The sequence below is a fragment of the Melanerpes formicivorus genome, unplaced genomic scaffold, assembly GCF_026170545.1.
Source record: "Melanerpes formicivorus ecotype bairdi unplaced genomic scaffold, bMelFor1.0.p_v2 SCAF_24, whole genome shotgun sequence".
Taxonomy (NCBI): domain Eukaryota; kingdom Metazoa; phylum Chordata; class Aves; order Piciformes; family Picidae; genus Melanerpes; species Melanerpes formicivorus.
The window spans coordinates 9,530,405-9,554,581 of NW_027142376.1; the positions used below are offsets into that span (position 1 = coordinate 9,530,405).

Below are 24,177 nucleotides of genomic sequence, written 5' to 3' on the forward strand. Positions count from 1 at the left end.
GCAGTTTGGAGGGAAATGCAAATAGCAAAGCAAGTTGAGGCACGACATAAGGCAGAATACAACATAAGGCAGGTTAAAACAAGGCTTCTTTGGCTTCCATCTGTACACTTGTACAGCATCTTCACCCTACATTTGCAAGCCCTTCAACATCAGGCAATTGAAACACAGCACAGGCCCTCAGGCAGTTTAACTGCTGTACAGTCCCCAGCACCTGGTATAGCTCAGTTCTTAGCAGTTACTCCATATTTCTGATTTACAGTTCTTAGGAACTAGCAAGGAAACACAGCACCAGCTGAAGCAAGTGTTCTGTGCCAAAGTGGCATAAATGGGGCAAAACCCAAAGCTCCAGTTCAGAGCTGAAGCAGCAGCTCTTTCCTGGGTGGAAAAATGTATCAGGTGGTGCAATCCACCTGCTCTCAAGAATTAACCATCTGCTCCTGATTCCTGCCTTGAAAGGCTCCTACTTCACACTCAATACACCTGCTAGTCTTTGCAGGAAACCTTCCTGCCTGTGTGGCCATCTGATTTACAGCTCCTTCAGTCTGCTCTGCTCAAAAGCTTTAGCAAGGCTCCTGTCCTGGGTTACTGATAAAGGATCTCATATCCTTAGCAGGGAGGTCGAGTTTTTCAGACCCACTACTTGTTCAGCTGCTGGCTCCTGAGCAATCAGCTCAGCAGTTTGCACCATGCTTTGCTTCTGGAGTTTGCTATGCTGTCACTACACAACATTTCAGAGAAGCACTGGATCTGTGACAGTGAAGTTTTTGGTGGTGATGCAGCAGAATGGGTCATTGGAGAGGAGTCTATCCAGTGCCACACACTGGACCTACTATAAGGTGCTGCAAGGAAGCTGACATCAGTTCTCTCCTTTGTGTGCACACAGCTGGAATGCTCTCCCACACTGCTCCTGAGACTGCAGCAGCACCCTGGGCTGCCATTTCTGCCTTGGTGGCACCAGCAGGGATTCACCCAGGTGCATCCAAATACATGCCACAAGGCTCAGGCACAGGCAGCAGGCCATTCCCACCCCTGCTCCCTGAGCTATTAACATTCCCACTGCTCCCATGCTAACCCAGAGCAAACATGGCACAATTAATGCTGCCTAAGGTATTCTGAAGAAAGTTCAGTCCTTGTCCCAACCTTGCAAAGCAATCTGTCCTGGAGCAGAACCAACAGGAATGCTGCTGCTGTTCATTAGTGCCAGTTACATCTCTGTTTTGTCCCCACAGGGTGCTTGCCAGCACCCAGGTTCCACTGCTCTGGCATTTTAGAAGTAGAGACAACAAAAGCCACCCAGAGAAATGCACTCTCAAGTACAAAACAGTCTGGTGCTTGCTAAGCTCACTGCATTGTGATAGCATTGGATGGTCAGGCCAGACAAGGCCAATAGATGCTGGTGACAAACAGCAGCCAGAGTCCAGGCTGCCAGCTAGCCAACACTGCAGTGCAGTTCAGCACAAGCAGGAAAGGGTTGCTCACCTGTGAGGTATCCTGCTGTTTGTGTCTCAGAAATGAACAAGTCATGTTTCTGATCCTTGAAGGCACTCCAGACAGAGGAACGAGACAGAATTTCATTCACCTGCAGTACATGAGGAGAGAAGCACAGTGAGCAGGTGGCATTTGTCATGTCTCAGGGGAACAAGCTTGTTCTCTGGAGCCAATCCACGCTGAAGAGAACCCAACAGCATGGCAGTAGTTCAGGCTGCAACAAGGAATCACACATTTCCAAGGAGACTTGTTAGCAACTTGCTAACACCTGCACTGTGTAGCTGAATACACGAGGCAGAAAGCTCATAAAACTGAGAGACAGGAGCTTCACTTTTGCCCTCATTCCTCATTTAAGTGACAAAAAAATATCAACCCTGCAAGAAGCCACTTGCCATGCACCTAAGCTGAGGCAGAACAGGACTCCACTACAAGGCTGGAAGAAACACCCACCTCTAGTGTTGCTTCCAACACCAGGGCATGAGAAAAGCAGTTCCTGGGACAGATGCTACCAGCTAAAAAATGCATCCATCAGTGGTGGCCCACCACAGCAAGGTCCATTTGTGACAGGCTCTGAAGAGCTCTCTGCAGAACCTGACCAGCATACAAAACAGTTCTATGCTTGTGCTTTGTCTTTATCAGTGCTCTTGACATGCATTGATTCATGACTCCTCAAGAGACAGCCCATGATTGTTTTGACATGAGACTGTTGGTGCTTTAGGTGGAATGGCACAGGGTTCACCAAGGGCTGCTCAGTTTGCTCTTCCCAGTGTCCAAGGCCAGCACTCACCTGCTCTCCATACTGCAGGCTGCGGGACATGGACTTGAGCGTTTTCACAATCTGAGCTTTTGTGGCAGATGGGCTTTCCAGGTTCTCAAGGCCAACACCTTCAAGCAGCTTTAGAAGGTAAGGGACCAAATCTGCTTTCAAAGCCTGCAAACATACCCAGATGAGTTACCTTAACATGGGCCAGGGAGTCCACACAAATGTTTTACATTACCAGCACTGACAGGAAGCAAAGTGCCACCAGCTGTTACTAGGTGTGCTCCAGCTGGTCAGCTTCCCCTGTGGAGCAGGAAGCAAAGACTGTCCAGCCACTCTGCTTTGGCTAGCTGTGAGCTCAGCTGCATCTGCTGGCATTCCTATGATGTGTTTTTCAACATCAGTGCTCAGGCAACATCCTTCAACAGGGCTGCATTTGGATAAGGGACTGATTTCTGACATCTCCCCTGTGATACATAACACAGATGGCTTCTGTGAAGCCTCCTGGGCACTTAAGCTGTCCAGAAGAGCAGAGGCCCTGCTCAGCTGAGATACTCAGCTATAAAGTGCCACATTTCTGGCCTGAGGATCTAGGACTTACCTGGGCCACCAGGTCACTCTGCTCTCTCTGGAACATGCGGTTAAGTGCTTCACAGGCTATGCCCACGATGTCCGACCTCTTCTTCATGCCGGTCATCAGGGGGCCAATGGTCTCTAGCGACGCCATTGCTCGGACACACAGCTGGAGGGAGAGATCTGGTGAGTGCTGCAGTTCATTTCCATGGCTATGCCAAAGGTGGCCAGCCAAGACCATCAGTTTCTCATTCATTGGCTCTAGGCCCCTGCTCATCTGGCACACAGGGTCTCTAGTAATGCCCCACTGGGAACACCGGGCAGGTGACTGCAGGGGCTCCTTCCTGCCTGGGCAGGGTGCCAGTACCTCATTGTCAGCCAGGATGTGCATGACACGAATGGCACTTTTGGGAACGGCGCTGTTCCTGTGGCTCATGGCTTGTATGATCTTGTGCAGGTGGCCCACGGGGGGGACCTGGTCAGCCAGCTGGGGCTGGGCGCTGAACAGGCACACGGTCGCGGTGGTGATGGTTTCCAATGTCTCCCCCTGCGGAAAGCAAAGGCCAGCAGAAAGGAGAACTCAGTAAAGACTCACACATACCACAGCAGGGACAGCTCTCACCTGCTCTGCAGTGGGCATGTTAAAGGGTAGAGTTTTAATGCTTGCATTTGAAAGAGAAGTTCCTGGAGCCTGTGCAGCAGCACTCCCCACACCTGCTGCACTCTGGTGCCCTCACAGCTTTGTTACTGAGAGGGCTGCTCTGTTCAGTGTACAAGTCAGCACTCTCCCTGCAAGTCTAGCCCAGCCTCTGTCTGAGCACTTTGAAATCCAGTTTCTAGCACTATCATTAAGATACTGACTCGCACCCAGTCCTCTAACACCAGATCCACTGCACTCTTATCACTCCTGGATTTCACTGCAGCATGTTGCTGGGTGGTGGCCTGGTCCAGGTCACAGTTTGCACCAGAGCAGGAGGACACAAGGTGGCAAGAGCTGAAGATGGTTAGGTTAGGCAGTGTAGAACAAGTACTGCTTTCTTAGCCTGGAATAACTGAAGACACTTCCATTTGTTAAACCTCACCTCTACTGCAGAATAAGCCTCTAAGCCTTACTGAGGCTATTGTGTGGCTTCAGGGACTTCAGAGCATTGACTCACGTTCAGAAACTGCCTAAGCTTACCTCCATGTTTCTACAGTGAGTCAGAAAGCAGACAAAAATCATTCACATTGGGAAGGAAGTGTGAAAATCTGAGTTAACCAGAGGTTAAAAGACTGTTCAAAGAATTCCAAGAGCAGGATCAAAAGCTCATCTTACATGGGGGTTATTCTTCTCCAGCAGTTCCGTGAGCTTTTCCAGCAGGGCAATGAGGAATTCTCGTGGTTTCCGTAAAACCCAGGCCGGCTGGGCAATAAAAATCCTTAGGAAGACTCCCCCCACTGCAAGTTCACCTTCTGCTTCACCATACACCACAGCAAAGTCTTCAGGCAGCTGTTCAGTGGCAGAGCAGAAGAATTATTGGCAAGGATGCTGTGAGCTGCATTTCTCTATCAGGAGTGTAACAGTGGCAAGGGTCACTGAGCTGTGTTCCCCTAAACAGAGGTGGGCAAGGCCAGGACACCCACACCTTGAGGAAACAAGGCAAGGACAGAGAGACCAACCCTGGCAACACCACCAATGGAGCTTCCTTCAAGAGCACAAGTAACTGAGCCTACAATTCTGTTTTTAATAGTACCAGCAGTGAGGCTAATGACACAGCCCTTTCCTTCCCTGGATACTGCAGGTTTCTCACCATCAATCCAGAGAAGCTTACATTTGCACCAAAGCAGCTGTCTGGCACGTGTTTGGAAGTTGTTTTACTGCTGAACTAGGCCTTGAGGGAAGTCAAGCCTGGCCTTCATCAAGCCCAAAACATCTCACTGACCTAATGTGATGGAATGGCTCAGGAGAGCCATCTGTGAGGCTCAGTGGCTTACTAATGCCTCTGATCATTTAGAATCATAGAATTGTTAGGGTTGGAAAGGACCTCAAGGATCACCCAGTTCCAACCCCTCTGCCATGGGCAGGGACACGTCACACTAGATCAGGTCGCTCAGAGCCACATCCAGCCTGGCCTTAAAAACCTGAAGGGATGGGGCCTCTACCACCTCCCTGGGCAACCCGTTCCAGTTCCTCACTATCCTCATGGTGAAATTCTCACCAAGCCCAGGTTTGCTACAGCCATGCAAGAGGTGACAAGGACATTTTACAGCACAGCAGTATCCTCCTTGCTTGCTGACTTCTGGTAAGTTTTAGAGTGACCTGGACTGTAAGAAATGATGACTGGCAAACCCACTGCCAACAGAATGTCTGATTTTAAGGTACAAGTAGTAAGAAAATCCTTGATTGAACATTAAACCAGCTATGTTAACGCAGCATTAAGGTCCTCTTGGTACTTCACGAGGAAGGCCTGTCAGAGCGTCACCCATGCATCTGTCACCAGCTGCCTTACAGGCCTCCTGGACACACTCAAAGCACAAATGGTGCACTCTTACCTTCCAGTTAGTTTCAGGGTTGTCCCTCTGCAGTTTAAAGTGCCTTAAAAAAAGAAAGGAAGTTTCAGTGAGCAGTAGAAGTAGTCACCTTCCCCACCTCACACCTCAGCCTGCCCCCATCAGCAGCCAGTTGCAGTTTTTACAGCTCTTTTCTCCTTGTAAACCCTCTCCCAACCCTTCCCACAGAGAGCAAAGCCCTGGGCTGTGCACAGGGAGCACTGCCATGGCTGAGGCCAGGTGCAATGCACACAGCCAACGCACTGCTTGGTGCTGCCAGCTGGCTTGCACAGATCCTGCTTCACAGGCAGAGCTCCGACAGCTCCTCTGGGCTGCAGCTCTAGTTGGATGCCACCACAGGTGTCCAGGTAAGGAAACACTTAGCCAGGAGTCTCCACATACTCAAGCATCATTTCTCGAACTGTTGTTGACACTCTCTCCCTGGAGCTATCATTCCAAATTAACTCAGGATTTTCATGAGTCCCCTCAAAGATATGAACAGCAGCTTCAGGGCTGTCTCTCATGGCATCCATGAAGACTCCAGGTAAAAATTTCATTAGTGTAATTCTGACCTGGAAAGGATGAACAGAATTGGCATTCAATACCCCACAAGGACAGGCTGACAGCAAAATGGAGAGCTGCAGGAAGCTCAAGTATTGGCAGCGCTGTCTTTAGAGAAAGGCAGGCAGGAAATCAAGGCAGAGCTCCAAGGAGAGCTGCTACAGTTCTTACCTTTGGACCCACCAGCTTATCTGCAGTCATTTTGGCAAAGAGCTCAGCTGTTTGGGCTCGGACCTGGGGGTGAGTTGAGTTGCAAAACATATCCAGTAAGTAGATTAAAGCACCTGCACAGAGACAAGAAAGCATTTGCTTTTTCCTGGTCACAAGCAATATGAATTCACCAATTCCACATCAATAGCTCTGGAGATGAGAGCAAACTCTGGCCCCTGTATTCACATGAAGGCCACGATGCAGAAGCAGCTGCTTTCAGTGCAGTACTGTACCTTTTGCCATGGCCTCTTTGATGATCTTTGTGCTGGATGTCAATGCGTACAAAGTCTCAAGGACGAGTTGCCGACCTGCCAAAACACAAAGCACGCAGAGCTTGGTGCCAGGGATCAGAGAGGAGCTGAACTGCTAACTGAAAACACTAGTAAGACTGCCATAGAGCTTATGGGGATTCCTGGTGACATGGAGTTGGTTGAGGAGTGTCCAATCACACACACTTGCATGGCATGACTTCTCCACTGGGTGCTTACTATCTGCCTCCTCTACAAGACTCAGTCAATGAAATACCACAGCTCAGCCTGGCTGAAAGTCTGCAGTTCACCTTTCAGCTCATACTGAAGACAAACAGGTTATGCAGAGCACCATTTACAGCCATGCCCACTGAAAGCTCAGTATTAAGCTCAGCCAGCTGGCATTGCAGTTAGCTTCTGAACTGAAACCTTTGCCTGGCAAGGCCAAGAGTGACCACAGTACATACTTGAAGGTAAGGAATGCAGGAGTGCCAGCAAGTTAGCCAGGACCATTGACTCAGCAATGTTGTTAACACATTCCTGGTTACTGGTTACTATGTTCACTACCTGTAAAAGACCAGAAAACACTTGGTTATACTCCAGCTGTTACAACACTGTCTAGAAGATCCAGTCAGCCTCCCTGGCCAATGTAGCTGACATTCACAATGGCTGTTCCTGACACCCAATCGTCTTATCACCCCAGGGCACAAGGCAAGAAGGTATCCCTTGTTCCTCCAGGCATCAACTGACACCTTGGAAGCCCCATCTTGATGCTTTTTGTGTGTCACTCTTAGAGTAGCACCATCAGGTTTGCCTGTATTGATTATGCAGGGCATCCATACAGGGGGGTACTTTGTTAGGAGCTTTCTCTTGGTTGGTTTGTTACCTCCAGAGCCAACTGCTGCACCTGGCCAGCTCCATGAACGCGCAGGAGGGAAAATATCAACTTAAAGTGCCCTATGCATTCACACTCAGAACCTGCAAGAGACCAAGTCAGTTATTGTCTTCGTGTTAGCCATAGCATTCCCTGAAGGCCATCCCAAGCCCACATTTCACCACACAAAGGTGTTAAAGACTAGACAGTTACACACAGTCTGCCAGAGTCATTGAAACAGCTCCTGCAGGACAAAGCCTGCTATAGAACTAGAAAGCTGAAATCCTGTCTATTAGTAGCTTCCAGAGTCCCAATTCAACGGTGTTTCAAAGGCAGACCATACTTCTTCACTCTTGGACTACACACCTGCTTGCACTCTCACAAAGTAACTAAGAAGTTCAGTTATTTCTCATGGCCCATCAGCACTACTTGTCCTCAGACACACTGGCCTTCCATGGTTCTCCCAGTCCAGAGCAGGGCTGCTATCTGCAGCTGTGCAGTGCTCAGCTCTGCAAGGTTCTTTTTGATGCAAGAAGCTTAAAAATCAGCTGAAGATTCTTTGAAGGATTACTGAAAGCTTCATGGAAGAGCTTGAAGCCTTCCTAGCAACAGCAGACCAGAAACAGTTAAACCCTAGTGTTTCAGCAGTGCTTGGATTGCACCTAGAACTTCCATACATACCCTGGTAATGTCCCTCAGGAAAAGCAAGCCCAAACAAAACACAACAGAACCCATGAGCCTGGATGGCTCAATTGGCTGTGCCACAGGCTTTCAGCCAGCGAGAGGCTTCTCTCTGGCTGCACGATAAAGCCTGCAGAGGTCTGCATGTTTTGCTGCTGTCCATACAGCAGATCAGGGAAGTGGTCTCAGGCTTACCTGGGTTGTGCTTTATCACGTTTCTCAGAGCCTCCAGGGCCATCTCAACTCTCCTTAATCGATCTCCGTGTTGATTGGACTCCACTTTCCCACTCTGTGTTATTGCCATTAGTGTATGAAGGTACTGGGCTTGGGAGCCTATGTAATCCAAGAGGCTTGCAGCAAATGCTTTAGGGAGCTTTAAAGTTAAGAGAAGAGAGCATTGTTAGCTGTGTGACACCACAGTTTTCACACCAGAAGAAAATGAGTCCAAGTAACTTTTCCTTCATTTCACACAGCCCTTTCTTCCAGATGGGAAACACTCCTGCTACAATCCCTGGAGCACTTGGGGCATATTAAACCTATTTGTCTCTAAACACAGTCTTGGAGAGCCACCACCACTTCAACAGCGCTTCCAAGGTGTATCTTTGTCCATAGATGCAAATGGACAGCAAAGCCACCAGACAGAATCACTGCCTCTTGGAGGTACTGAGTCAGTCTGAGTGTCTGCAGTGCAAGCTTGCAGACAACAGGCATTAAGACCTTTGAAACAGCAGGTCTGCTGACAAGCACTCTGCTTTTGGGGAAGGAAACTTCCCTAAGATTGTGTGTTTGCACTGACAGGTAAAGGTGAGGTAAAGACTGGTTTCAAGAGGAAGGTTTTAGCCACAGCTCACCTCCAGCTGGAAGGTAGGGACCTCATTGTAGACCCTTACAAAAATCTCTCCCACAATAAGTTCCTTTGCATGGTCACTGAAGACAAAGTCAGATCCATAGCTCTTGTCACAGTCACCCTTTAAGCAGAGATAAGCAGCACAAGCTCAGACAAAATAACTGGGTTGGAAGTGTGAAGCTGTAACTCAGTAATGAAGTGCACAATACTTGGACAGAAAACTGAAAGCTTCAGCAGAAGTCAGGAGCTCAAGACAGATTGAAATGTCACAAGAAACAAACAAGTAAACTGTTCCGGTTTTTTGCTTTAAGACTACTGCCTGAAGAAAGTGACTCAGGAGCAGACAACAACAGAAACTCCTGGTAGCTATACCACTGCATTGCCAGTGGATGCACCACAACAAACCAGTAAATAAATGTTAGTGGGGTTTAAAGAGCAGCTTACTCTCTTAATCATGCTGTCTTGCTGAGACTCCAAAAACTCAAGTAACTCAGCTCTTGTCCCGTTGTTCCAGATCAAGTAGGCATTCTCTGTGTTACTGTTAAGCATCTTCAGAGTCTAAAAAATAAGGAATTTCCATGATGTAATGTTGACAGCAGTTTTGGAACACTCTGCACAGTCACCAGCATCTTACCTGACAGCAACTAATCCAGTCTCACAGACAAGACCAAATTCACAAACATGTTTGACGTGCCACATTTCCCACCTAAGGGAAGAGCAGCACTGGGCACAGCAAGTCTGCATTTTCCTTTTCCTCTAGACTGTTTCAGGCCACAAACTTCAGATTCTCCTGTGTTTGACAGTGAGCCACAACCACCTGCAGTGTGTCTTTAGAGATGACTTCCTTGGCACCACTAAAAGGAGAAGCTTAGCCTTTGCTCTCCAGTGTATCCTCAGCGTTCAACAGTTAACTCCTTTGCTCCCACATCCGTGTTCCTGACCACAGTGTTTGAACCTAAACTGGTTACTCCTTGCTATTTCTTAAGTGACCAGGTACCCCTTCCATAAATCACTAGAGAAAGTCTGGCCAGCAGATGATTACCTCAGCAGGACTGAGCACAGCGAGTTTCCTTGCAACATAGGGTGTCAGCATCCCAGCCAAGCTTTTCCTGATGGTTGGGTTTTCAGGTGTTGCTTGTTCTTCAGAGAGATACCCTCCAAGGCGACTCAAGGCCAGGAGACTAAGCTTAGCAAGGCTATTTGCTACCTCCTGAAAAATACAGACAGTTATGAAAACCCTAGAGCTTGGAGAAATACCACAATAGCCAGAAATCCAAAGGAGCTATTTAGTGTAACAGTTTCTGAGCAGGCAACACCTCCCTGCTAGCACTGACAGCTGTCAGCATGACAACTGTGCCACGACGTTCTGTGGCAGCAACACAAAGACTGCTCAAAGCTCAGCTCATCCGTCAGCTGAAGAAGAAATGCCATGCTTGTGGGTGTCACCTTTGCAAAGCTGTGAGGCAAAGGGACTATAGAGTCCTTAAAGAGACTTTTCAGGTAAATTCAGCTGAGCCTTGAGGTAAGACTACTTCTGATAGTTTTTTTATATTCTACAGTGAACAGTAAAAAAGCAAATCTGAGCTATCTCTTGTATTGTTTTAGAAGTTGCAGGTTTTGACAGCTTTAACAGTTGAACTCAATACATGAGCTACTCTTTACTATATGTGAACACACCACTTCTGTTGAGAGGTGGCATGCAGTGATCTTGCTCAGGTTACCTGCTGATTGGAGTCTTCACTTTTCTGGATGCCGCTCTCCTCCAGCGTGTAGTCGTAGTTGAAGAGATAACCCAGTAAGTACCAGAGGACTCCAGCTTGGAACAAGTGTGTTTGCAGCCAGTAATCCAAGGCAAAGGAGCTAACACACTCTACTCCCAAAGCAGCTACTCTTGGTATGTTCTGTGAAAGAGGGAAAAAAAGTCTGCCTTAGTACCTGTGAACAAAGAAAGCCAACTGGTTTCCTGCTTAAAGGCTTAAAGCCTAGACTTGCTACTTCTAGAATACTATCTAAGCAGCAGAGAGAAAAACTGAAGTGGACAGAACAACATCTACAGTTTGTCTGGTAGCAAAAACCCATGGTTAATTAGTCAGCATCCAAAGGAAGAGTATTTGAATAGGTCTTTCATATGAGTAGTACAGTAAATCAGCTAGAAATGTTAGTGAAAAAAATAACAGCAGCTGAATCTTTCTGGTGATTATATTTTAAGTCCACTAAATGGATTCAAATAGAGGTGTTGAGAACCAGGCAGCGTTGGGCTCTCACTAGGGTTTGCTCCATCTCTACAATCGCCCTACCTCCATTCCCTTAACCATTTAGCAGTCAAACACCCATTCAGGCAAAGGACAGCAGCTCTTACCTTGCCATAATACAGCAGTCTGCAGAGGTCCTTAATGATGTTAGGCATTTCTGTAATCTTCTCTCTGCATTCCTCAAACTGAGCAGCCACACTGTAGCACTTACTGATGTATCCACAGACCTGCACAGAGGACGGCATCAGCGGTTCCCCAGGAGGTCACAACTCTGCATTTACTATCTCTAGATCACTGTGTCAGTGGCTCACAGCCTAGACACCCATACTGACACCACCATACTGTTTATTATATATTGTCTTCTGAGAGGCTGACCCAGTCCAAGCTGCTGCAGCTTACCTGCACAGACATATCATCTGGTTTACTAGAACGAGTCAGCACTGCCACACAACGACTGAATGCTTCCTGCAACACCTGTAAGGAGGGGATGAGGCACAAGGTCAGGCACAGCAAAACCAGACAAAGGCTGGCAGAATGAAAACAGCAGCTGCTAAGCCTTTTTTAATGGCTGAAGGGAATGTGTGACAGTCTGCTGCTTGATCAAACAGAATCCCTCTCAAGTTCTGGTACTAGCCTTTGGTACTTTGACAGCATCTTCACACATGAGCTAACATCTCAAGTGTATTTGAAGACAGCCACAAGTTGGGTAGGACCATCTGCTGGAGGATAGGAAGGCTTTAGAGAAGCATCTGGAGAGGCTAGGTTAATGGGCTGAGGCCAATAGTATGAGGTTCAACAAGGCCAAGTGACTCAAGGGCAGGACCTGGAACAACAATCCCCTGCAACACTACAGGCCTGGGGAAGAGTTATTGGAAAGCTGCCCAACAGAAAAGGATGTGGGAGTGTTGGTTGACAGCCATCTGAATGAGACAGCAGTGTTCCCAGGTGGCTGAGAAGGCCAACAGCCTTGGCTTGGACCATAAACAGTGTGGCCAGCAGGAGCAGAGAAGTGATTGTCCTCCTGCACTGGCAAGACCACACCTCCAATACCTTATTCAGTTTTGGGGCCCTCACTGCACGGACATGTGCTGAAACATGTCCATACTAATGTGTGCAATAAAACCCTCTCCTGCTCAAGTGACTTGTTCACATTTGTCTATTCTTTCACACACAGAATGCAGCAGCTATCATCAGGGGTTTGTGAAGAGACAGAAAGATCACATATAGTTTGCTTTTCCAAGGTTCAACAGACAAGCCTAGGTCTAGAAAGGAGCATACTCTGCAAGAGGCTTCTACTGCATCCAGAAAGGATGGACAAGTGTCTCAACAGGACCAAAAGTGATTCTCAATTGCATCTGATGTCCTGTGCACAGAAAAATCTACAATTTTTAGCTGCTGCAAAGTCAGACTAAAGAAACAAAACAACCTCTCTTCACTAAGTTTCCTTCCCTTTACCTCAATTCCATTTTCTCGTCTCAATTCTTCTGCATTTAATGCTGAGCAATTGACAGTGTGGAAAGCAAGCTCTGTAGCAGCAGGCAGGAGAGGAGACTCTTTGGAAAACAGAAGATCATCTGATGTTTCAATGGTGATAGTCTTTATCAGCATAGGGTAGCCTGCATACTTGTATGGTTTCAGCTCTGAAACAAAGAATGTACAAGCTCACAGGTATGCCAAATCTACTTAATTATCAGTGCTGGATACATTGGATATATAAGGACTAGGATTCAAAGAAAGCCAACACCTGGAAACAGTGGAGCAAGACTCAGGAGAGGACTAAGACTTGTCTGAGTTTATGCAAGATTACACTCTCACAGCTGATAAAAAGGAGACCATCTCACCTGTACCCAGAGTCTGCCATCCGGGTGACCCAGCACTAAGTGAGGACACCTCTGCACAGACACAGCTGTAAGGCTAAGTTATGTGCAGAAGACAACTCTGATGAGTATTGGAGCAGCCACTAATGCTTTTTTGAATTAAGTTTTACTGCAGATTCATTTCTTTCATGGAAGAAAAGGTCCTGTTCTGAAGCCCTTTACCACAGCTATGTGATGCTGTGCCAAATCAGAATCCAGAACAGAACACAGACTCAGCAAGAGAGGAGATGAAAACTGACTGCAGAGGCCACTAAAGACATGACCATGGAGCACTCAGACAGCAAGTTTACCTTCCTTATGCCTGTTGAAGAGGATGCTTTGAGTTTTCAAGATCAAAATGATGTTTTCTGGGTCTGGCCCATCTATCACTTTGGCAGACTTTGTGCATAGAAACTCATATGCTTTATTCACTTTCTCAAACATATCCTGCAAACAAAGAGGAACAGGGTTAAGAGCTGCTAAGGACCCCCTCAGCACTACAAGTCTGCAACATCAGTTCAGATGCAGGTATAAGAACACACCCCAGGTTATTAGCCACAGCACTAGTTCTGTTGCTTATTACACATCAGAAAATACTCCAAACAGGTTCTCTTTTGTTTCTAACTTCTCTGTAGGCAAGAAACAAAGTCAGTTCCACTGTGACAAAAGTGTCAGAGTGCAGCTGAGTTGACTAAGAACAGGCAGAGGATGCAGCCTTTGCAAGAGAGCAATTTGCTCATTGAGGCCCTGTGGAACTGTTTGCACCACACACCTTCTGCAGCATGGGTCTGACCCAAACACAACAGTTTACTGTGAAATCTTTAATATTCCTTGAGTGACACCAGTTAAAATGACTCAGCTGTACTACACATCTGTAGTTTGGTATTGCCCCAGGGCATAGCTTTTAAAAGGCAGAAACAAAGACACAAATCTAAGTGAGCATTTCAGAGTTCTTAATGCACAGAGCAGCTGAATCTGTCCTCACTCCATTAACATCACAGACGTGTGCTGTACGTACCCTGCCTTCTGGATTCTTGTCTGGGTGGTACTTTTGTGCCAGCCTGAAGTAAGCCTTCCTGATCTTGCTTTCATCATGCCTACAAAAAACCCAAGCCTCATTACATTGAGTACCATTAAAAATCCAACCCTGGATTCTGCCAACAGCACTAACAGCAACTGCAATTAAGGGAAAACTACAATGTTGCTGTATCTCAATTTGAAACCATTGCCTTCTCAGCTGACAGCAGATGGAAGTCATTGTGGCCACAGAATAGAAAGGAGTTTTAGAAACCAAGTATTTTAGTACCTCTTGTACTCAATATACTAACCAGAGTGTATTGCTTAGAGTGCCTGAACCTTCCTGATGAAGGTTCCAAATGAGCTACAGGGGTATAAGTAGTTCATGACTTTCAGTAAGTGCCCTGTTATTGAAGGGTAAATACAAAGTGTTGTCAGTTCTCTTCTAGAGGCCTGAAGCCAGAAATGAGTGGTAAGAGAGGAGCTACACATTCCTAGTGATATAACCACCAAGAAAAGGACAATATTTGGAAGGGAGAAGAATGGTTAGAGAAACCAAGGTCCACTGTGAACATATTCACATTCTGTCATTCTTTGCTCACTAGGGTTGAGTCTAATGCTTGTCCTGCACAACAGCCCAGTGAGTGCTTTGAAGCAGAGGTCAAAGCACGTTTTCCTCAGTTTCTCTGACACTTGGCCATTATTCTCTCAGCCACTGGAGCTGGATTTTCAAGCTCTGGTTTTGGGTTTGTTTCTTTTTTAGATAAAGCAATCTTCCACTGTGAACAAAGCAGGTGCTACACATACCAGAAGTGGTTCTGCTAAATGGGTGCCAGTACCTCAGCTGTAGCCTATGGGGTTTATGTAAATGCAGTCATATAACTTAAAATACTGAAACCAACTTACTGGCCTTGTCCTTTGGGAAGGTTAAGGACTTCATAAGCATCATCTATTGACATGGTAGGTGGCTTCTTTTCTACTTCCTTCTTCCAAGCTTCTAGTGTGTCTTTCAACAGCTTAACCTAAGCAGTTACAACTCATTAGTGTTTCATTTATGCTGACACCAGTACATCTGCTGCTTTATTAGTGAATTCCTATTACTCATTACCCTAAGTTCAGACTTAGTCCTTTTACCTTTAGTAATGATGGTTTGACCCCCCCCTCCAGTCAGGGAGCAATTGAGACTTCACTGCAGTGCTACATGTTATTCAAGATAAGAGCACCTCAAGATTAAAAGGTTTAATGTAAGAGTCACAGTAGAAGATGGAGCTTCATTGGAGAACATGTAGTTCACATCTTGATACTGAAAGAGCTGCAACAGAGCTACATGAATAAGCTGCTTAGACAGACCTAGACCATAGATTTGAACCAAGATCATCTCACCAGTTCAATGAAGTTAGCTCAGTTTCTTGTCCAGCAAGGACAAATAAGAAACCAAAAGGGATTTCCTGTACCCACCCCAAACCACCCATCATTTGAGGCTCACTGGTGTCCTGGATGCTCTGTTTTGCTTTCTCATTAGTTACCACTAGGAGAGGAGACTTTACATGTGGCTGTTTTATGGCATGAAGACTACTCTGCTTCAAGATATACAGATGTTTAACAAACATGCTCATGAACATCAGGATCCATCAGTTACTGGTCACAAACCTAACATCTGATTTCCTCAATTTTCTTACAAGTCCCACTTTCAGGACTGAAAGGTCAAGAACTAACTGAGTCCTAACCCCCTCTGTACGCACCGGATCTTTAATGGGCCAGTCTGGAAATCGGAGTGTATCACAGAGGTGCTTGAGGTAATAAATATTGCAGAAGAGCTCATTTTCCAGCTGTGGGTAGTTGATGACTGGGATAGGGCAGTACTGGTAGAGCGCTCTTGTGTTGCTTTGAAGGCGAGGGGTGAAGTCAGCAAGATGAGCAGCAATCTTCTCTATCATAAGGCGCCTGGAAGCGAAAGGTTGGTCAGTGGCCCTCAAGCCCCCAGTGACTGCACAAGTGTGTTCACAGACTTCTTCTGAAAAGACCTGCCTTAGAAGTGCCCCCATGTTTCAGAAAGGATTCAGAACAGGATTTGGTCCTGCTCTATCATAAAGCCACTTTCAATGCCATAAAAACGAGTGTATTAAAGACAAAGCAAAGTGACATTTAGGCCTCCCTCACGAGCTCCTGACTTCCTTGGAAACCTTGGAGCTGTACTGCAATATTAGACAGCTGCTGCTAGTAAACAGGGGCAGTACAAAGCAGTCCACAGAAACAGAGGAGCTTCCACTCGTTGAAAGGAACTCAGCAATGATAGAGGCAGCTGTGAAGCATGAAGGGTGTCCAGGGAAACACACCCCTTCCTGCTGTCAGCTCTGCTCCCCCATCTCTGCTATTTCTGTAAGCAGCAAAGGGCAATGCAGGGCACTGCCCAAGCAGAAGTCAAACAGAGGAAGTAAGGAAAAGACAGAATCCAACTATTTCTTTGGAAACAAAGACAAGACCTCTTCAGCATAAGATGCAACTCAAAGTTGCCCCTCTGACAGAAAACAGTTACCTCATTTCATTGCTCCAAATTGCTTCTGGAGTGTCAAACTCTCCAAGGAATATCTCAGAAAATTTTTCTGGCTCATAGTTTTCCAAGTAACACACCATTGCTTCGGGAAGAACGTGTCCAAGTATACTTCTCTGAACGATATCTTGACCTTTAGTCTACAGAAAAGACCACACTGTCATCTCAGATAATCTGAATTCTGCCTTGCCAAGCAACTTGAGATCTGAAAAACCCTCCCCCGTTGTCCCTTACAGTTCTTAAACTCCAGCTCTTTAGAGCTTAGACAAAAAAACCAAGCATGGGGTATTTCTAGCATTAACTACAGGTGGTCTGCAAGACTGTGTAAACAAAGGTAGCTACTTTTGCAATCTACTCACTTCTTCAGACTTGAAAGCTTGTTTTGTATGTGTGTATTTCAAAAACCTAGAAGAGAAACAGCAGTTATTTTTTGCTTAACTGATTCTTAAGGCAGCCCTAGAAGATAAGCAGAGCAGCACACTCCAGCTGGCGAGTCTCACACATTCGTTTTGAGATAAAAGAATAACAGCAACAATTGAAGAAGTCTTTCTACAAAGTCCATCAGATCCTTGGGAACTCCACCAAGTTAAGCACCCCCCTGTTACAAAGCTTGCTTGATGTTTATCATTTCAGTTTGAAAGTCCTGTTCCAAGATGCTTGATTTCTCCACATCAAAGAAAATGAACTGACATGAAGCTGACTGACACAGAGAGCCCTTCCCTACACGCTCCCTGGAGCATTTCAAGCATCAGTCATTCCAAGCATCACCAGTCAAGAGGTATTTTCAGCTGCTCTTTCTCCTCACCTTGCAATAGGTAGCACATTGGAGCCTGTGTACATCATGATGAAGAAAAACACTCCACTCAGGTAAAACCTTGGCAGCTGAGGGTTGTCCTGCATGACGTGGAGCAGCAATATAGCCACTTTCTCCACAAGGATGGGATCAAAGGTCAGCAGTAGCTAAAATCAGACACAAACATTTAGATGAGCTGCTTGAGCAGCATGAGGTAACCAGCCAAAACTGAAGTTTTAACTAATGCAATACTGGGACAAGCCAGCGAACTGGCAAGGGTTTCAGTTACAGAGGATTTTGGTCCAAAAATAGGAGGTTTAAATCTAAGAATGTTTAAAAGAGGTAGGATCCTCCAGAGGTCACCATGTTGAATTCCCCTGACAGGGACAAGGTCACCCAGAGCTCATCGCCAAGGGCTATGTCCAGATGGCTTTTCAGTACCAACAAGAGTGGAAATACCTATTGATGAGATATTGGCTGAGACATGAAATTTGCAACAACAGCCAGGGAACTAAGCAACTGCTTGTCCAGAGTCATCACTGATGGCATTTGGCATGTTTGTCTCACAAAGTATTCACGTGGGGAAGCTGGCAGAGATAAGTCAGGCTTCTACTCATCTAGCTGCATCTTTGTAGAGTTTCTTACCTGAGTGATATGAGGAAGGCAGGTACTGTCTGACAACAGCCTTTTCACTCTAGGCAGAGGTCTTATGATAGCATTGTCTTGATCCCTGAAAAACAATAAAGTGGCACAGCAGTAAGCACCCACATCTTTTCTCTGTCAGATTGAGCAAGCCAGAATTATCAGGCTCTTGACATCATATTCAGTGGCATTATTTTTTAACTTCAAAGTTTGTTAGACTTGGTAAGTGTGGCTTACTGCCATGCATTAAAGCAGCTTCAAGTTAAATGCTGTGCACTAGAAACAGACACAGCTGGTGCTTTCACTCTTGCAGTCCCTTTCACATCACTGTTCTCACTTATGAACATCATTGGCTGGCAGAATTACTGCTACATAACAGGCTCACTGACACTCTTCCTTAATGCATTACTTGGTTTCTAAGAAAAGGTTTTAAGACAGAATTTATGAGTTTATGCATGTGCCAGAGAAAGCTCACCATTTCTGCTGGGAATTAGTGTTTACCTGCTGGGAAAGTATCCACACATTGTGATGAGCATGTTGAGTACAAGCGTGGCAAGGTCAGTCTCATTCAACACAGGCTGCCCACTGGCCAGCAGGCACCACTTCAGCTGAGGGATGACCTGCAATGGTCGCCAGCCATCCATACCCTGGGCCCAACAACGTGTTTTTGAAGTGATCTTGCCACTGTTCCATAGTTCCTGCATCTGTTGCAAGATTAGAGACCAACTTTGTTAATGTGGCACTCAGAGCTACCTTTGCTCCTAAACATTCACACACAAGCTCGTCACTGCTGTATGACAGACTACTACAGCTGCATGGAACTCCCATGTATTTATGACTGTGTCAGGAAACATGAAGTAAAAGCTGACAGATGAACTGCAGCACAACTGGGGCATGGAGGGGCAGGCAGCCTTACCAAAACCCCTGTGCTTTTTAGCACAGCAATAAGTCTCTTATCCAGCATTAGTCCTTATTAGAGTTACTTGGAGAATATGGTTTAGCACTACTTATAGTTTTCCCTCTCACTGTTTGAAACTCTTGGTCCCCAGGATGGAATTAATTTGCCAGGTCTAAGAGTCTGAAAGCTGGTACCTCTTGAAAGCTGTAAGGCCCACTCCTCTCTTTGTCAGCGTTCCCAAAGTACCACTCCTTCTCACTCTCCCTCTTCATATCAGGTGCTGCCTCGATCACGTTGCTCTAGAAGTTGATGTTGATAAGAACAGCTTTAGCTTCAAGTGCAAACATCATTTCTACAGCAAATGTGAAAAGGTCACTGATTCTTTTTTTTTTAAAGCAGTGTTTCTGGCAAAGCAACACATGCATAGTAAGAAACAAAGGCCACATACCTGCAGAGGGACTGTAGCTCTGCTTGTGTGAAGATGTGCCAGAGTAAGCAGATCCACAAGTATTCTAATGCCATTGGAATCCATCAGGTCCTTCACATTTTTCTGTCAGTGGATGAACTGAGTTAACACAAGCGTGTTCTAGGTAAGAGTTGTTACAAATACTGAACACTTCTACTCAAAATGACCAACAGAAGTCAAATCATTCTCAAGTGACTGGAACAATCACCATAGTATCTACACATTTCCTTCAGCTCTCTCACCCGCAATTAACTACCACATCCCAGCACATATCAAACACTAAGACCTGAATTTTTGTTCAAGTTAACCTTGCAAAGCTAGTCAAGACCATTTTATACAGTCGAAAGACCAACAATAGCCTGTTCAATGGAGATGTCCATCATACCTTGTTGAGGATCAGCTTGTTGAGAAAGAGTATCAACCTGTCCCGCTCAAGCCTGTCAGTGCACTAGTGCAGCAGAAGAGAACAAATTAGTTTTTGACAGTACACAATAGAAGTTACCTGCAGAAGTCAATAGATGCACCTGCAGAGACCCATTCACTTTTTCCACATCCAGGATAAAACTGCTGACATTTACTGTGTTCAGGTTTATGCACAGCTAATATAGGCGACTTGCTGCCACTGAGGAGGAAAGGCCTTGTTGCCCTCTGTCCTCTTGGTTGCTCAGGGTCTGACACTCAAATCCACGTTTCTAGACTAGAGTTCTGAACTGATAGTGTTTGGATTCCCCAGTGACTTGGTTAACACAGATACAAGGGGAAGAGAGAATGGTTTCAGCCAGCAGACAAAAAAGGGTCTTTGATGCTACATCTCTGGTGAGACTCTGAGGACTCATGGCAAAACAAGAGACTGCACTTACTCAGTTTTACTTACAACAGCCATATCCACAGTATCACAGTATAACTAAGGTTGGAAATGACCTCAAGGATCATCCAACCTATCAACACAGACCTCATGACTAGACCATGGCACCAAGTGCCACGTCCAATTCCCTCTTGAACGCCTCCAGGAACGGTGACTCCACCACCTCCCTGGGCAGCCCGTTCCAATAATGAACAACTCACTCGGTGAAGAACTTCCTCCTCACCTCGAGTCTAAACCTCCCCTGCTGCAGCTTGAGACTGTGTCCCCTTGTTCTGGCGCTGGTTGCCTGGGAGAAGAGACCAACCCCTTCCTGGCTACAACCACCTTTCAGGTAGTTGTAGAGGGCAATGAGGTCACCCCTGAGCCTCCTCTTCTCCAGGCTAAACAATCCCAGCTCCCTCAGCCTCTCCTCATAGGGCTGTGTTCAAGGCCTCTCCCCAGCCTTGCTGCCCTTCTCTGGACACGTTCAAGTGTCTCGATGTCCTTCTTCAACTGAGGGGCCAAACCCCTTACTGATGTTAGCAAAGAACCCCTTCTTCAAACTGCATGAAAATGTGTTTTTGTGGGCTGTATCAGTTGTGAGACACAACAAGTACTCAATAGGCAAACCAGACCACGTGCCTGTCCAGGGCTACCACTGCATAGGATGTGAGCTACTGCTACTACTCAGTCAGTATTTTGAAACTATGTGAGATGGAACAGGGTTCTCCTCTTAAAAAGCTTTACGCTTCCCTGCTTTTCAAAAGCAAGCATGAGATGACCTTCACACAAAGTTCCTTCACACTACTTTTGTTAGCCTCAATGGGTCCTCAGGCTGTACAGAAGGCAGATATAAAGTCTCATTTGAAATACCTTTACGATCAGCAAGGTCAAAGAAATTCAACTGAATCAAGGTGAGGTACCAGGAAAGCTTAGTGACAGCATGGTACAACAGTATGCATGCTGCAGCTTCACCTTCTGTAAAACCAGAACTCAGGTTTAATAGCAACATGAATGATCTGAATATAGTGGGACTAGAGGTATGTTAACTACTATATCAAGTAATTCCAAACAATTCTTACCCTTTCCAACATCCCAACAATGTACTTGGTATCAGAAAACGGTCCTATCTCTTCATGACATCTTCCATAAACAATGGCCAGTGCTTGCAGACACAAGCATTTCATGTTCACTTTTGGGGTAAGCAAGAAGCGGTGGTAGAGCTCATTGAAGAATTCATATCTAGGGCAGAGAGGAGATCTTTAGTGAAGCAAACCTACCAGCCTTGGGAGTGAGGGAAGACTTGAATTGTGTCTCACGATTTTTTGATTGCTCCACTTTCTTCAGTTTCATCTTCTTCCAGCAGCAGTCTTAGATAATAATCCCCTATCTTTATTTCCTCAGAAAGGCACTCGTATTTTACCTGTAACAGAACAAATCGATTCGCATTAAATATCGCCCCTCCTTCACTTAGTTGTTGGTTGCATAACAACACGGTGCTTGCATCCACAAACTCTGTGTAAGGCTAGCAACCCTTCCTGTAGTTTGAGCAGAATCAGCATCTGCAAGTCTGCTCTTAAAGGAGCACATGCCTACAAAATACATGCCATAAGCTATTGTTGCTCCCCAGAACAAAGTTTCTCATCGTACTGAATTCCTAGCTTCTAGCCCCTAAACCTTTCTAATATCAGCTGGTTAGATTACCTAAACTTGGTTAACACATGGTGTATTGAGTGATTCAAGCTTTAATAAGTAGTTATTACCTTGCAACACTTCACTCAATGTTACTACAAGTAAGAAACACAAGCATGACTTAATTACTAAGCTCTACTTGCCATTATGCTGGGTAATAGAAGCCCAGAGGCATCAATGCATGCAGCAAGCAGCTGAAGTGAAATTGCACAATGAGAGCCATCATCAACTTCAGAGCAATTACATTCAAGTTAACCACATGCCTCAGTGCTGGGTGGTTAAGCATTTGGCAAGCACCTCCTTCAGAGGTACCTCCAGCAGACTGAAGCTGCTGTGTAGTGCTTTTGCATAGTTTGAAAGCCACTGTCACGAGGCCACAAGCTTGTCCAGAGATTTGGCCACAGCACATGATACAAAGACATCTAACTAGTACACTTCTGAGCAACCTCAAGCCACCATCCCTCTTGGCAAAGGGACAGGTTCCACAGCTGGCAGAAAAGCCTGTGTCACAACTACATAGTTAGTTCAAATACTTACAGCATAGTCTAGTAAAATATTCCCTTATAAGTTAGAAGCAAATCTGAGACAGAAGCTGTTCAAAGATCATGTTACAGAATGCCCCACAATCCAGGACCTGTGGGACTGCCAGGGATACATTCCAGCAGCACAAGCCATGCAGGAGCACAAAGCACAGGTGGGAAGTATGTACTACAAAGTTTCAGATCTGTACTTCTCATGTTTCCAGGCAGCACCGCTAAACCTCAGGCAGAACTGGGATAGCAAATACTGTGGCACCCCAAAGTCCTGTGCCTGACCCAGCCAAGGACAATTTAGCTAAATCCCAGGGCAAGAAATACCAATCCAATCTCTAAGGCAGCTATTTGCTGCATCAAGGCAAGAAGCCACTTGTTGTATGACACAGTTTTGTTCTAATGCCTTAGCCTAGTGTTTTGCATTTCTTTCCCACTTTGCTGAACAGCAGAGAACTCCTCAAGAGCAGCAGCTCACACTTGTTTCACTGGTAGTCTTCTGCTCAAGCTTCCACAAAGCTGTGCTGTGACAAGGATGGCATGTGGCACATCTAATTACAGCTTAGCTGAATTCAGGTGTGGCCTTGTTTCATTTTGGTATTACACAATGAAAACTGTGAAACTCTACTAACACTGGAGATATAGAGCACAGGAACATGTTTATTAGCATCTGACTTGAAAACATCCTGCAAGTTATTTTGAGCAAGCTCATCAGGACCTTACCAGTTGCTTTACAGAAGCCTGAAAGGCTGCTTTGAGCTCAGGTACTGCTGTAAAATGTGAAAGCAGTATACTCAATCCATAATTTGCAAAGCAGCATGGGTTTAGCCATATAACCTCCTACAGATTGGCAGCCCAGTATTTAACAGCCTTAGACATGATGGAAACAAAGACAAGGGATTTGCTGTCAGGAAGAAGCAACCTGAGGAACTACCCCAAGGAACACACTGAAGAACAAGCACCACTCATCTTCAAAGTGTAACACCAAGTCTTTTAACATGGCAGCATATCAAGGGTTCTGATCCATCTCTTCTCTCTACAGTGTCAGGCTGAAGAGGTTTGGGGTTTGCAGTGACACCAGACAGTATCTACTCCCAGCCTCAAGCCTCAGCAGTTAATTCCATAACCCCACAAGAATTGCAGCTGGTAGACAGGGATTATCAACACCAGACACACTCATGTAGAGAAAGACAAGGTGACACTTGAAGCAGACATTTCACACATGCAGTTTCTCCTACAGTGGGTCATTTACCTCAAATTCCTGGTGGTTCCACGAGATAACATTAGCACTGCCGAGCTCTCTGTCAATATTAAACGCTCTCATCTCAGACTCAAGAGTGTCTCTCAGTTCTTCCCGTGTTTTGAAGTTCCAAATCAAGTTTGATCTAGCATGATCCTGAAGAAACCTAAGAAAGTAGTAACAGTTTAAAGTCCTCCAAACATTACCTGAAAGGCAGACAAGACTGAGCTGGCAAGATTAGCAGGAGTAGATCTGAATTAGAAGGCACCAAGCAGTGGCCTCTAGATCGTTCAGAAATGGTTAATCACCTGCACACTACTCGTACAACCATGGAGGCCAGCCTAGACTAAACCAGGTCTGCTGTCATCCCTTTTGGCTCCAGTCATTAACTGCACAGAGCTGATGACCAAGGGACCTGCAAGCTCTTCCCATCTACTTTATTAGCCCATTTAATACAGCACCCCAGCCAAAATCAAGTGCTAATGCTTTTTACAGCTCGAGACCTTTCCTTTGTAGGCTCTGACAGGTAAGCAAGCTGTATCTAGTGCCCCGGGGCCTATCTGAAAGCCAGTATCCATGTTTCTCTTTGCCTGCCTTGAGCTCATTTTTATTCCAGTTAAAGTTA

At 45.9% G+C, this 24,177-nt stretch overlaps 1 protein-coding gene across 4 annotated transcripts in view; it reads right to left on the minus strand.

Moving 5' to 3' along the window:
* DNAJC13 (DnaJ heat shock protein family (Hsp40) member C13) overlaps positions 1–24,177 on the minus strand; it is a 51,253-nt gene that overhangs the window by 1,649 nt on the left and 25,427 nt on the right. For all 4 annotated transcript variants that reach the window (XR_010989059.1, XM_068152862.1, XM_068152863.1 and 1 more), the window contains 34 exons: positions 23,565–23,718; positions 21,410–21,513; positions 21,173–21,332; positions 19,632–19,694; positions 19,229–19,330; positions 18,975–19,079; positions 18,384–18,586; positions 17,886–17,970; positions 17,253–17,407; positions 16,807–16,852; positions 16,433–16,587; positions 15,639–15,840; positions 14,803–14,918; positions 13,898–13,976; positions 13,191–13,326; positions 12,479–12,663; positions 11,423–11,497; positions 11,131–11,250; positions 10,493–10,672; positions 9,814–9,981; positions 9,216–9,329; positions 8,776–8,892; positions 8,120–8,297; positions 7,256–7,347; positions 6,837–6,936; positions 6,355–6,429; positions 6,083–6,195; positions 5,753–5,922; positions 5,354–5,396; positions 4,137–4,310; positions 3,189–3,368; positions 2,850–2,990; positions 2,276–2,419; positions 1,480–1,579 (listed from right to left, as the gene is read on the minus strand). Coding sequence is in view for 3 of the 4 variants with exons in the window: in XM_068152862.1 (XP_068008963.1) it covers positions 1,480–1,579; positions 2,276–2,419; positions 2,850–2,990; positions 3,189–3,368; positions 4,137–4,310; positions 5,354–5,396; positions 5,753–5,922; positions 6,083–6,195; positions 6,355–6,429; positions 6,837–6,936; positions 7,256–7,347; positions 8,120–8,297; positions 8,776–8,892; positions 9,216–9,329; positions 9,814–9,981; positions 10,493–10,672; positions 11,131–11,250; positions 11,423–11,497; positions 12,479–12,663; positions 13,191–13,326; positions 13,898–13,976; positions 14,803–14,918; positions 15,639–15,840; positions 16,433–16,587; positions 16,807–16,852; positions 17,253–17,407; positions 17,886–17,970; positions 18,384–18,586; positions 18,975–19,079; positions 19,229–19,330; positions 19,632–19,694; positions 21,173–21,332; positions 21,410–21,513; positions 23,565–23,718 (4,334 nt within the window). In the remaining variant the exon portion in view is untranslated. The remainder of the gene's footprint in view (positions 1–1,479; positions 1,580–2,275; positions 2,420–2,849; positions 2,991–3,188; positions 3,369–4,136; positions 4,311–5,353; positions 5,397–5,752; positions 5,923–6,082; positions 6,196–6,354; positions 6,430–6,836; positions 6,937–7,255; positions 7,348–8,119; positions 8,298–8,775; positions 8,893–9,215; positions 9,330–9,813; positions 9,982–10,492; positions 10,673–11,130; positions 11,251–11,422; positions 11,498–12,478; positions 12,664–13,190; positions 13,327–13,897; positions 13,977–14,802; positions 14,919–15,638; positions 15,841–16,432; positions 16,588–16,806; positions 16,853–17,252; positions 17,408–17,885; positions 17,971–18,383; positions 18,587–18,974; positions 19,080–19,228; positions 19,331–19,631; positions 19,695–21,172; positions 21,333–21,409; positions 21,514–23,564; positions 23,719–24,177) is intronic.